We start from the raw sequence: 13,638 nt of genomic DNA on the forward strand, positions 1-13,638 counted from the left end.
TCAGATCCTTTTTGTGAAATTTGTTTTTTTTTTAAATTGCTCAATTTCTTTTTGGGAAATATTTTCAAACACTGTGGGTCCTGAGTAGATATATTTTGCAGATATCTTTCTGCAAAAATTTTTATGCCTTTTATACCTCATGCAAATATATTTCTCAAATTAAACTCATACCCCTCTTTCTTTGGCTTTCATGATGACCTTTGATAACTTTAGAATTGAAATCCTATCAATGTGACTCATGTAAAATAAGAGGATCATAGGACAAGTGTAACTGCTTCAGGCTTCTCGGTATCAGGCAAATATACAGTAATACACACACATTACTTTTGCAAAGAAAGTATTTCTGTTTATATAATGCTTATGTGAGCAGAGCTAAAGTGTTACTTGAACCTATTACATTTTAATAAGAAGGATTCTTTAAATTCTGGGCCCCAGATCAAAAATTTCAAAAGAAGTCTCTTAGTGCGGTTTTTAGGTACAAAGTAAACACAATCTTTATACAAAGACTCTCTCAGAGCAATGAAGAATCTGCTTGATCTGTCTTTGTAAACTATGTTTATATTTATTTAGAAGTTTTTATTGATTCTGTAACATTAGACAGCTCTAGGACATTGGAATGGGTATGGGCTTTGGTATCTAATACAGTTCCTTGTATTAAATCACAGAGAAGGAAACGAAAGTCAATTACAAGACTATACACTAGACACAAGATTTGAATTCTGGATGTAGATATGGCTTCAGAAAGAACTGGCTTTAGTTTAGGGACATATCTGACTTAAAAATTATGTGATGTTTTTATATGATTTTAGGTCCAAATGACTCCATCATTTTTATAAACCATTCACTGGTGAATTTTCTTCAAATTTTGAATTATAGATTCTCTATTCAAGCTAATCAGTTATAATAATGGGGGGAAGGGGAGAAACCACTGGCTTTACTAATGGGAGGAGCAAAAGCGGAAGCAATATCCAGAAGCAACATCTTCCTGTATAAAAGACACCATTTTAATCACAGAGAACACAAATGTTGGGCTGGTATAACGATATTAAGTACAGTTGTCATCTTAGCTATATATTTGCCTTTAAGAGTAAGAAAATGCATTTCTCAATATTTCATCTCAAGCTGCTCTTAGGTTATTACATTTGAGGTAAAATAATATTGCAAATAAGGCACTTAAGATTTTTGGATGTAAATGGGGTAGAAAATTAATATTAAAAAAATAGAGTACATAACAGATAAGAAAGGGATAAAATTATTTTATTGGTTCAACTAAACTGAATAAAGTGGAAAGAGATACAAGTCACTAAGAAATTATCCAATATACCTTAATTGTAATTATAAATAATTCCACAAAATAAACTTGCATTTACACACAAGTTTAACAAACTTATAGATGATTATTTGAGTTAAGCATTAAGAACAAAAATTAAAACTTTTCAGTTCTACAGATTAAATTTGCAGCTATGCTGTCTTGCTAGTATTGAAATAATTTTATTTCTTCAAAATTTGTTTTACTGGTTTGTGTCAGAAGCAGGGCAGTGTTTCTGGAAGGAGGATAAGTTCTTTCCTGATCCCGTCAGAATGAAGCTTTCACTATTCTGCCCTTCAGAGGCTGAGGTGGTCGGTTGTTGTGCTGAATGGGGACAGCTTTGTCACCTTCAACATTTGATAGAAGACTTCGGAACTGTGCCAGCTGGGAGGAAGAATAAAATATTTAAGGAATCAAAGGCTATTAAAGTTACACAAAGCACTTTATTTCCAGTATAATCAATGCACTGATATATAAAAAACTAAGTTATTGATTGCAATGACTTCAGCAATTGGAAGGGTGGAAGTCAAAAATTCCTTCACATTTCTTTGAACTAGGTATTTGGTTTAAATGATCAAGGATTGACTGGATTAGAATGCCAACTTTCTCAGAGTGTCAACTGGGCTAATTGGGTCAGTGACTTTCTGCTTTTGGCCTCAGTTTCTATAGTAAAATTACAATCACATTGACTATATTCACTGTGCTGTGCCTTTTACCCCTGTGACTTATTCACTCCAAATCTGTACCTTCCCCTCCCCTTCACCTGTTATGCCCATCTCCCACCCTTTCCCCTCTGACAGCCATCCGTTTGTTTTCAGCTTGTGTGTCCGATTCTGCTAAGAATCTAGCCTATTTAGAGTAAGTGACTTCAGCTATGGCTGAAGGCTTCTTTGTTAAGGCACAATGTGTGATAATTTATGACTTCTCAGAATAATCACTTTCCCACCCCAAAATATATTCTTACCTTTTTCTTAAAACATCACCTTACAAAAACAAAACAAACAACAACAACAACAACAAAAAAACCCACAAAAAACCCTGTCATTTAATGTAGACAGACTTTTAAGAGTTCCACAAAAACATCAACTGGCCTATAAAACTATTGAGGCATGAAAAAAAAGTCACTGACTTCACAATTAAAAGAAAATTGCAAAAAAAGGAAATAATGATCGCAACTGAAAAAGAAATTGGTGTGTCCTCAACATTTTATCGCTCCAGATTTAACAGAGGCAAAACTTTATACAGATAATGTAGTATGGAGCAGGCCCCTTAAATAGCTGATAGGAAAAATATTGAACACTATCAGCTATTTACAATGGGTTTTTGTGAAGATTAAATGGGTTAATACACATAAAGTTCTTAGAATGTTGCTTGGCATGTAGCATATGTTATCAGTAGGCTGCATACATTGCCTGTCCTATAGGTTTGTTCTGAGAATTGGCTGACAAAACATGTATAAGGCACCTAATGAAAGTACTTGCTCAATCAGTGGTAGTTACTATTATCATAATTATAAACAATAATTAAAGAGACATTTTTTTGGATAGTTAATAATTAAAACCTTCAAAAAAGAACAAAAAACCTTGTCAACTCTCAAGGTATGTCTATTGTGAGCCATACTTCCTCAAAGTCTTAGTAGAATTTCCAGTGACAATCTTTTCTTTGTTTCTCAAACTCTTAGGAAGACACTTGTCAAGGTTGGATTTTTTTTTTAATAAGGTCAAAAAGATAGTAGGAGTTCAGAATCTCATATTTTTTTCTGTATAAAGTAGAAAACAGTATTATAACACACATTTCTGTTTAATTATTCAATAGATCTAAGTCAGAAATGAATCTTTTTCACTGGGAGTGGAAAACATACTCCTCAAAAATCTATTTGAAATCATCATGTCCACCTTACTATGAATTGAAGTGATATTCCTGCTTTGCACTCCTAAGTCCCACTCTTTCACCTTTTATACTCTACCTGTTCTGGGCTGATACCAATGCTCTCCTTGCAGATGATCCAGATTACACTCTCATAAAGAGGAGGATGAGTCAGAGAGCCAAAGTAGGTCCAGTAATCCAGGGATGAAGGAAGGAGAGTAGAGGGGTCAAAATTTGTGAATGGGGCTCGTTTGCCCTGGAAGGAAAAGAAATGTATCATTATACCATGATTTAAAATACTTACAGCATATACATATATGGTATCTATGTTATATAATTTTGGTATATATATTGTCTTGATATTTTAGCTGCAAATTTAATTTTCCTACTATATAGTATACACTGGTGTGTTTGTAGATATAAACAATAAAAGTAATAGACTGAAAAATTGCTACACTGGCATTTTGGCCAAGCAATCTTCTTTCCTCATTTGGCTGAACATAAACAAATGTTAAGAAGTTTTAAAACAATCTATACTCTCTAGAAGATATTTCACTTCCGGAATAAAACATTTATTGTTTCTTTAAAAAAATTTGTTTTGTTTATTTATTTTTGAGAGAGAGGTAGAGAGAGAGAGAGAGAGACCGAGTATAAGCAGGGGTTGGGGAGGGGCGAGAAGCAGAAGCAGGCTCTAGGCTCTGAGCTGTCAGCACAGAGCCTGACATGGGGCTCGAACCCACAAACTGTGAGATCATGACCTGAGCCAAGGTCAGATGCTTAACTGACTGAGCCACCCACGTGCCCCAAACATTTACTGTTTTTTTAGGAATGATGCCAGAAACTGTTCCAGTGACAAAACTATTTATTGATGTGCAAACTAGTTATGTTTTAGCCTTATTCTATTTATTCCTATTTCTGTTTTGGTTGTTTATTAATGGCTTGTTAATGGTATCTCAAAAAAATACCCCTAACTCCTGCATTTTTGTACTGCTAAAGAAATAGAGACATTTTTCTTCATGAAATGGGAAAAAAATCACATTTTAGTTGGATATAGTTTTTAAAGAAAATTTGAATGGCTATGAAACTTCTTCTTCTATAGGCTTCATCCTGCTGAAATAGATAATAATAGTGAAAAAGAAAAAAACAAAACAAATACCTGAGTCAGAGACCTCAGAAGCAAGCAATATCCAAGTAGTACCTTGATTTTCAGACTGGTAACTTTTGCTTTAGGCTTCCTATTCCCCACTTCAAATATGTAAATGATTTCAGTAGTTCTGTGGATTCTTGTTCTCAGATTTAAATGTTTTCATTTATTTATTTATCTTTTAAAGTTTTTGTTTTTTTTTTTGAGAGAGAGAGAAAGAGAAAGAGAAAGAGAAAGTGTGTACAGGCGCAGGTGTGCTTAAGCAGGGGAAGAGCAGAGAGAGAATCCCACGGAGGCTCTGCGCTCTCAGCATGGAGCCCGATGCGGGGCTTGATCCCCCAGGAATTGTGAGATGATAACCTGAGCTGAAATGAAGAGTCAGTCGCTTAACTGATTGAGGCATCCAGGGGCCCCTCTTGTTCTCTGATTTAAACTAATGTGTTTAGTCTATTTACCTTGGTTTTAACTGCGTTTAGGGCATCAAGTACTTTCTGCAGTCGTGGGTTGGCCTTATCAACCTGGAGATTTAAAAAAAAATGTGTGTTAGAAATTATTATTAAGTGAACCTATGTTTGGCTATTGTTTTTTTCAATTGGAAACCGTAACTGAAGAAAGGTAAGATATTTTCTCTCTGCTTTAGGAGAGGGAATTTTGTTGGTTGTATGTCCTTGCGGGCCCTTGTGCTCTGTAAGTTGTTCATAACGTGTAACCACTGTCAACCTAAAAACAAGAAACCAGCTCAAGAGGTAAAGTGTTTACTTGAGATCAAAGAATTACAATTCAGGGCACACAGATTGAGGTAGAAACCCAAATAGCGTTCTAATTACAGGACATAGACTCATTTATGGAAGAGAAGGATGATCATGTCAGTAGTTTGTTTGTTTGTTTGTTTGTTTTTTGTTTTTTTGTTTTTTTACATTTTTGTTTTTATTTTTTTATTTTGAGAGAGAGAGAGAGGGTGGAAGGGGCAAAGAGAGAGTCCATGCTGTCAGCACAGAGCCCGGCTGAGGCTTCAAACTCACAAACTTTGAGATCATGACCTGAGCCCAAACCAAGAGTCAGACGCTTAACCAACTGAGCCACCCAGGCACCCCCATGTAAGTAGTTTTTGAGAAGAGTTCATTGGTGCTGACAAGCAGGGTGAGATTTGTACTTCACAGATTTGTCAGGTGAAGTGGTCACTACGTAAAAGTTCACTTTTGTTAGTTCTCTCAAATAGGATATTCTTGTTCTTGTTGATTTCTTGGAATATTGGTGGTTGGCCCAGTTCTAAGGTTCAAAAAGCAGGATGTGCAAGGCAGCTCTGAAACGGCCACTATATCTCCGTTGTAAATGGCTCTGTGTATGTCATTTTTTCACACCACAGATAAAGTGGAAAACAAAACCTTGGTTTTAATTTAATATGGACAAGATGTTCAGGGATATACAAGACAAAATCCAGGAATTTAGCAAAACTGTGATACAAAACACAACCTCTTACTTTTGGCTTGTTTTATTAGTTATAATGAGTACAATGCATGGCATGTTTTAAGTGCTCAAGAAAGGTTAACTAGAATTGCTATAATCCCAAAAGTTAGCTACCTGTGATGTTTATAATAAGACATATGTTTAGGACACAGAGCTCCTAAAATCCTTGGAATTTGCTAAGTGATGACAGTGATAAAGGTGTCTTTTGTTATGTTAATTAGGGGACTTCTAGACTGAATCTGAAGGTGAGGGCTGGTTGCCAGGAGAAACAAACAGGGGATTAGAGGGTTGGACCTTTCAATTCTACCCTCAGACTTCTAAGGACAGTAGAGGGGACAGGGCTAGAGCTTGAATCAATTGCCAATGGCCAATGATTTAATCAATTGTGCCTAAATAATGAAGCTCCTATAAAAACCCAAAACGACTGGGTTCAGAGAGTTTCCAGATTGGTGAATTAAAGGAGATACAGGTAAATCAGTGTGCCTGGGCAGTGCACGGAAGCTCTTTGCCTTTCCCCATACCTAGCCCTATGCATCTTTTCTATCTGGCTAGTCCTGGGTTATACCCTTGTATATTAACCAGTAATCTACTAAGTAAAATATTGCTCTGAGTTCTGTGAGCTGTGCTAGCAAATTAAGCAAGCCTCTTTGAACCCAAGGAAGAGGTCATGGGAATCTCTGATTTATAACCAGTCAGTCAGAAGCACAGGTAACAACCATCTGGGCTTGAGGACTGACATTTGAAGTGGGGCAGGGGGACTTGTAATCTTGCAAGTCTGAACCCTTAACCTGTGGAACCTGATGCTATCTCTGGGTAGATAGTGTTAGAATTGAATTCCTGGACACCCTGCTGGTGCCCAAGAATTGCTTGTTAGAGGTGTGGGGGGAACCTGTCACATTGGAATTTGGTGAGCAGAACCCAAAAGATCCTAGTATATCCAATTTAATAATAACTTCCCTATAGGACTTTTCAGGGACTCTCCTATAGAGGGTTTCAGCAACATATGCCATTTTATTTTATTTTATTTTATTTTATTTTATTTTATTTTATTTTATTAACTATTTATTTTGAGAGAGAGTGAGCAAGTGGAGGAGGGGCAGGGGGGAGAGAGAATCCCAAGCAGGCTCTGTGCTGTTAGAGCAGAGCCCAATGGGGGCGGGGGGGGTGGGGGGGTGGGGAGGTGCTGATCTCACAAACTCTGGGATCATGACCTGAGCTGAAATCAATAGTCAGATGCTTAACTGAGCCACCCAAGTGTCCCAACATCTGACATTTTAAATATTAACTGAACTTTCTTTACGGGACAATAATCCTCTTAGTATTTTTTTTTCTGATGATACATTAAATTGATAAATTCCTGAACCTATGAAGTAGAAGTTTAGAGGAAAAGAAATTTAGAAAAGCTGGAAAATAGAAATTCCACCTTCCCCCATTATCTTCCCATGTTAGCCCTACCTGAAACTTAATTCTCTCAAAAAAGGGAAAAAACCAAGAGAAAACAAAGCAACAAAGTATTCGAGAACTGTTTGCTCACCTGTAGCCATTAGTAGAATGGAAAATTTTAAAAAGAAAGACTCAGATATCTTTTTGCCTTATTTTATATTTTTTTGATGTAAGAAATTGTGTTAACCGAGCTCTGTAACTCACCTTCATCAAAACACCAATAATTGCCAAACCATCAGCCTGTGAGGCAGCTTCAGCAAAGCTGGAGTATTTTGCAGAATTCCAGTGAACTATGTGAAGCTAAAAATGATAATGTGGTCAATTAGTTATTTATACTTCTGTGAAGACAAAAAGTTATAAATTAACTTGTTAATATATGAAGATGTACTGTTGACTTAAATAACATTTATGTGAACCTTTATCCAGTGAATAAAAGGGCTATATTCTCACTCTTAAGAAGGGTTATGTACATTGAATAGAGTGGGCAATTTGCAATTTCCAGGGAAATAGTAAAATTTCTTTTCCCCTAATATTATAATTATTCAATATTATTTCTTTTAAAAAAATTGCTTTGGTATAAAAAGATCAGGAATTTGAACTGACTAGTTTTAAACACAGTTGAAATAATTTCTGTCATGTGAGATACTTTTTAGTAACTTTATGGGTAGGGGTTCCTGGACAATCTAGGAGTCTTGGCCAAGAACACATTCTCTTGAGCATATGTAGGCTCCTCTCAAATCATTATCTCTAGCCTAACCTCTCTGTGGAACTCTAGATCTGAATATCCAATATGTATGTATGTCACCTTGATATCTTCTTGGTATTTCCACATTGGTGTCTAATAATATCTCAAACTTAACATGGCCAGAGTATAACTCTTGATTTTTTCCTTGCCAAAACTGTTTCATTTTCCCAGCTTTGGAAAAGGTACCATCATCTACCTAATTGCTCAATCAAAAAGTACCACAGTTACCATTAATTTCTTGCTCCCCGCCCCCATCAATAGCCCTCTTTCAGCAAGCACATCTCATAGATAATACCTCTTCACTTGGTTCACAGCTTTGCATTAGCTGCTGATTTTGTCTGGAATGTCCATAATCTGTCAATGGAAACCTTTTGTCTTGAATTAGGGCTGAACACAAATGCCACTACTGAAAGAATTCTTTTATGACCTCCTAACATAAAGTGATCATCTGGTCAATCATCACTTTCAATTAACTAGTTCTCTCCATACCACCTATTTAATTTCTGTCTTCTCTTGCTCTCTGGTTCTTGTTTCTCTCTCCCCTCCTCCTCTCTCCCCTCCTCCATCTCTCCCCTCCAACTCCTGCTCTCCCTCCCTCCCTCCCTCCTTTCCTCAATCACATGTGGAATTTTGTGGCTAAGTGCCTCTCATCTCTAGCCTGGATTATTTTTATTTTTCTTAAATTAGATGAGAGAATCACTGATTTAGATTTCTTAGATACAACCAGATACCCATCTAAAAAGATAGTATTAATTTAGGCTCCGAGTCCATTTAATTTTAGTCTACTTTTTTTTGAGGGAGAAATGGGAAGAAACATTTAATAGGTTTCTGTAGTATTAAAAGTTATTAGCCAAGCTTTACAATGTAACGTAAAGCCAGTTATATGTGTATATAATTCCCAAAACTTCTATCAAAATAATAAAAGCACATACCCTGTAACCTAGTAATCCCTCCTATAAAAAAAAAAAATCTGCCCCACTGATGTGTTTTCACTGGGGTATAAGGTATATGTATTTGTTGCAGCATATTTTGGTAAAAGTAAAAAACCAATGGAACAAAAAGCAAACGGCATTGCAATTGTCCATCAGGGTGGGGGGGGGGGGGTGGGGCAGTTACATAAATTCTGACATATTTATACAATGAAATACTATACAAACATTAAAAGAATGAGGTAGAATTAACTCTACTGACTTGGAAAAAAATGATTATGATAAATTGGTAAGTAGAAAAAGTTGCAAAACTATTTGTATTACAAATTCATTTTGTAAAAGTAAAATAAAAAGTCAACCTGTATATATGGGAGAATATATATATATTACATTTATGTATTATATTAATACATATAAAGAACAGAAGTTCTTCTTTTTCAATCTCCCAGATGCTCTGTTGACAGTTTGATGCAAATATTCTTGATTTTTCTATGTATATACAGACGAAGAGTCTTGAAATGGATCACAGACTTCTGTGTGAGGGCAAGTCAAGAGGGTGGAGGGTGGTGGCCTACAGCAGGAGCCCTCAGGCCCTCACTTAGGCGTATGTTATTCTTTGTATACATTCCTATGGTTAAACTTGCACTCTTAGTAGAGTCTTATTGAAGTGTTCCAGCCTGGCTACACCTATGCCACTGGTGTGTCCAAACTTGAACATTTGAATTAGAAGCAAATGGTGTGGTCAGCTTAGAGTCAGAGCTTTAAAGGAGAGCAGTGTCTCCTCTTGATGCTGTTGTCAAGGTAACAGTTTTTAAGGCATTCTGAAGAGAAAGATGCTTCTTGGGCTCAGGAGCTCAACTCCAAGTTCAGCTACCTTTTTCACATGCAAAATTTCCTTCTATTGCCAAACTCAGTACGTGCCTGTTTGATTTTAAAGGGGCTTGGGAATTCTCCTATAGAGACCAGAATGCTCATTCCTTTGGAGCTATTATAATGGTGTCTTATATAGTAAAGCAGCTGCTTCTGAGAGTAATTCTCAGTGTAATTATGTCTCAGTTACTAAGTTACATTACCTCTCCAGAATATTTGACTCCATCCACTGTGTGTTCAGAACCATAGTCATTTGTGCGGCCCCAGTGAAAATGGAACTGACTGAGCCTATAGCTTTCAGAAAGAGGACCACCTCTCAGCACTAGAAGAAAAAGGGAACTACTATTAGTTTTATGATCATAAGCTCCTGCTTATCTTTGCATTTAATATAATCCCACACGAAAATGGATTGAGTAGAACTAAAAACAAACGCTGGTGCCAAAGGCATTTTCTTGTTGGATTTTTTCCCACATCCACGATGATGGCATTCATATGTATGGTGCATCCCTGACCATTGCATTGAGTTATATACAATTCTCAGCCCATGAGCTGTAATTTTACCTTTTTCTGCTGCCAAGAAAGTATATTGGAAGGTGGGTAAATTATAAGGATTTCCTCGAACCTGCTTTAATTTGCAAGTTTATTCATTTATTCTTTCAACAAAGACTATATAGGAAGTATGCATTAAGATCTTTAGTAATTTATTTTGAGTAACAAATTACTCATCACATACTTTTTACTAGTCAAAACACAACAGTGTATCTTGACAGCTTTGTTTGAGAATGCCTGTCCAGGGACGGAAAGAAAGTGCTAGGGGGTCAGTGAGGTCACTTTAAAAATTTTAACATTGAATGACTATGTCATTTTTAGAGAGTCTACACAATCATATGACTAATTAAACACACATAACACCAGATCTCATATAATACAACAATGGACATAGCCCCAAGGTGCTTAAAATTTAGGGTCAGAATCTTGCAGAAAAGTGCTAAAACAAGTCTTGCTTTTTGTCAGTAGAATTGTCTTATGAAATTGCCATTCGATAGTTATTCAAGAAACATTTATGAGAATCTTACCATGTAGCAGGAAATGTGCCAGATTCTGGGGTATGAAGATAATTCAGTGACTACAGTATAGAAGTGGAGGGCGGGGGCAGGGGGGGGGAAAGATAGACAAGTGCATTTAAGCACTGAATAAATCTTGCAAGATTTATGTAAGACTTACATTCTTACTGGTACCCAAGAACTTCACAACAACAGAGCTATTTTTCTGGCGGTAAAAAATAAATACATTCTTCACTCCGTTTCTCTTTCCTACTGTGCTCCTCTGTCCTCATTCCAATTAGAGAATATTTGCCTTTTCAGTTTCATGTTCTATATTCTATATTCATTATGATGGTTCATTAAACCTTCTTGGGAAAAAATACTGTTTATTTAGAGAGTGTGAAGTGAGTGCAAAGATTCTAGAGACCAGAAGAGATAGGCTGGTGTCATGGAAGAGAAGGGCTGAAAGAAGACAGAGCTGGGGGTTCCAACATTCACCTTTACCACTTGGGAGTTTTCCAGAAGTCCAAGATGCTTCACCAGATTGCAGCCAAGTTATGTGTACTACACACATGCACAAAAGACCGAGGATGGTGTTTGTGTTTCTTAAAGTCCTATTGTTTAATTTGTCCCAGAAGAGTTAAAGAAAACATAACCAGAAGGATCTTTTGGCTCACCTGATCGGTTATCATTGTCCTCAAAGCTTACATGGAAAGAATGTCCCACGTTGATAATTTCTTTGGCTGTGGCTGGATTGTAGGAGACACTGATAGGTTTAAGAGAGGTGTCACGTTTGGTTTCACTGGTTTTAATGTCAATGGGAGATTGGTTATTTCCGTTTGCAATAGAGTACAGCTTGCCCCATTGTTCAGGACCTAGCAAGGTAAACACATGCATACAATCATCACATGTCTGATTCCAAGTTTTAGGAGGATAACTAGTTCTCTGCTTGTTAGACTAGGATTAATTCTGGTATCTTAAATGATATTATGTCTAACTTAATGAAAATTCAACATTTAAGAATGCTCCTTTTCTATACTATCCTATGAAATAGTGTATTTGTCAACACCACAATAAATATTTTACAATTAGCACTAGATTTCTAAAATACAGATGAGAGAGAGAGAGATTGAGAAAGAGGAAGAGACAGAGAACACATTTTATAGACAACCATGTCCCAAAGGACAACTGTTAAGGGTACATACAAAGTTATTATAATTATTCAAGTCAGGCAATTCAAACTGTTAACCTAGGACTGTACAGCTATTTTATTTGTATTTATATTTATTTACTTTTTAAAAAATGCACAATATCTCTTTTACTGGAAAAGGCAATGAGCTAGTATTTTGTTCTACATGAACAGAAGAACTCTTACCATTGTGGTCATCATATCCCCAGTCAGAACTCGCCATGATCTTCTACTTGGTTTTCTTTTCTGCAAACAAAGGTAATTCCTGGAATAACTGACTGCAAGTAAGCATGCAGGAAACAGTGGAAACCACCTCGTGTGGGTTTTTATAGAAACTTCTCTGCCCTTAATAGGCCACTATGTCATCATCTCTGCCTATCAGGAAATATAGATAAGTAAAAAATAAAAATAAAAAAAGATATTATAAAAAAAAGCCCACAAACGTCAGGTCAGTTTCAATTGTTTTATTTTCTTATATTGTAAGAGTGAAATATCTAAGTCATAGGTTTTATAAAACCAGCCCCATTTCTCTCATGTTAGTAGAGATATAGCTAAATACTTTCATATAGGAGTTGTTGGGTTTCCTAAATTAAAAATGGATTTGTGCACTTGATATTTCCAATTATACCCTTGCTGGATACTTAAGTAATACTACAAATGGTAAGGAGAATAATTCACATGTTTATATGATGGTTGCAACTAGTATCATGATGTTAATTTAAAATCAGATAACAAAATTACTGATCATTTATAATATATGCTATCTATGAAATACATTTCACAGACACACAGGATTAGAAAAAAGTCCTTTGTTTTAAAGCAATATTGTAATTCATAAGTGGAGACAATTTTATTGATATTGAAATTCCACACAGCTCGTATTTATTTTACACATCAAATTCAGTTCTACTGGAATAGAAACTATTCTTTTATATGCTTCTATACAATTTATAAAGCAATTTCACCACTACCATATGCACAAAAATCCTACCGAGTAAGAGTTATCATTTTGTAGCTGAGAGATATTGAGACTTCACCAAAACTAGCAAGAAGTCAAGAAGCCAGGCTTCAGCCACAAGTCCAGTTGCTTTTTTCACTATACCCTATGTGAAACCTATGCGACCTATGAGGTGGGTGATCCCTTAATTCTCCTCTTACATCTACAGTTCTCTTACACCCAATTTAAGCCTGAACCAAGATAAGAATTGCCACCTGTTGAGTGACAAGAAGATATATGGAACCTTTCAAGCAGGCAAAGAAAACCAATTAGGAGGTATCAGACTCTGGCTGGGTCCATGTAACCAAGGCTCTGAACACACTCAAAGGAAATACAACCAGAAAAATCAGCTTTCACAGTAATGCTTTTTCATGTCATGGTAGTTATTATCTCCTTTCACACTCTCGAATTGTCTGAGGTACCTAGGTTCCTTGAAGGGAGAGGAGGGTCAGGCACAATTCTTAGCTAGTTTGACTAGAGAGACATATTGTTTGTCCCTTTTTGACTAATAATGGCCAACTGCCTCAGATACAGTGGGGACTATGGCTCATGAACAGAGTAGGGAGAGGTCCAAGCTTCCATTCTATGCTCTGGTGGGCAGAAGGAACTATTATGTAAAGGGAACATTTTTTTTTA

General features: G+C 36.2%; 1 protein-coding gene across 1 annotated transcript; it reads right to left on the minus strand.

The window, feature by feature from the left end:
* Positions 1-1,475: 1,475 nt before the first annotated feature.
* Positions 1,476-11,713, minus strand: CA1 (carbonic anhydrase 1). Its single transcript, XM_053896158.1, has 6 exons — positions 11,494-11,713; positions 9,977-10,095; positions 7,434-7,529; positions 4,775-4,837; positions 3,276-3,431; positions 1,476-1,693 (listed from the first exon to the last, which is right to left on the minus strand). Exons 1-6 carry the CDS (start codon positions 11,711-11,713, stop codon positions 1,577-1,579), a joined length of 771 nt encoding a protein of 256 aa, XP_053752133.1. The 3' UTR covers positions 1,476-1,576.
* Between the last annotated feature and the right edge of the window lie 1,925 nt (positions 11,714-13,638).

Source organism: Panthera pardus, unplaced genomic scaffold (genome assembly GCF_024362965.1).
Source record: "Panthera pardus isolate Hobbes unplaced genomic scaffold, ASM2436296v1 HiC_scaffold_7, whole genome shotgun sequence".
Lineage (NCBI taxonomy): Eukaryota > Metazoa > Chordata > Mammalia > Carnivora > Felidae > Panthera > Panthera pardus.

Bases quoted from the DNA above. Each gene is read 5' to 3' on its own strand.
- CA1 (XM_053896158.1), bottom strand. From the start codon at position 11,713: ATGCATGTGTTTACCTTGCTAGGTCCTGAACAATGGGGCAAGCTGTAC. The intron at 10,096-11,493 runs GTGAGCCAAAAG...TTTTTCTTCTAG, and splicing joins GGACAATGATAACCGATCAG to TGCTGAGAGGTGGTCCTCTT. The intron at 4,838-7,433 runs GTGAGTTACAGA...TTAAATCTCCAG, and splicing joins TTATTGGTGTTTTGATGAAG to GTTGATAAGGCCAACCCACG.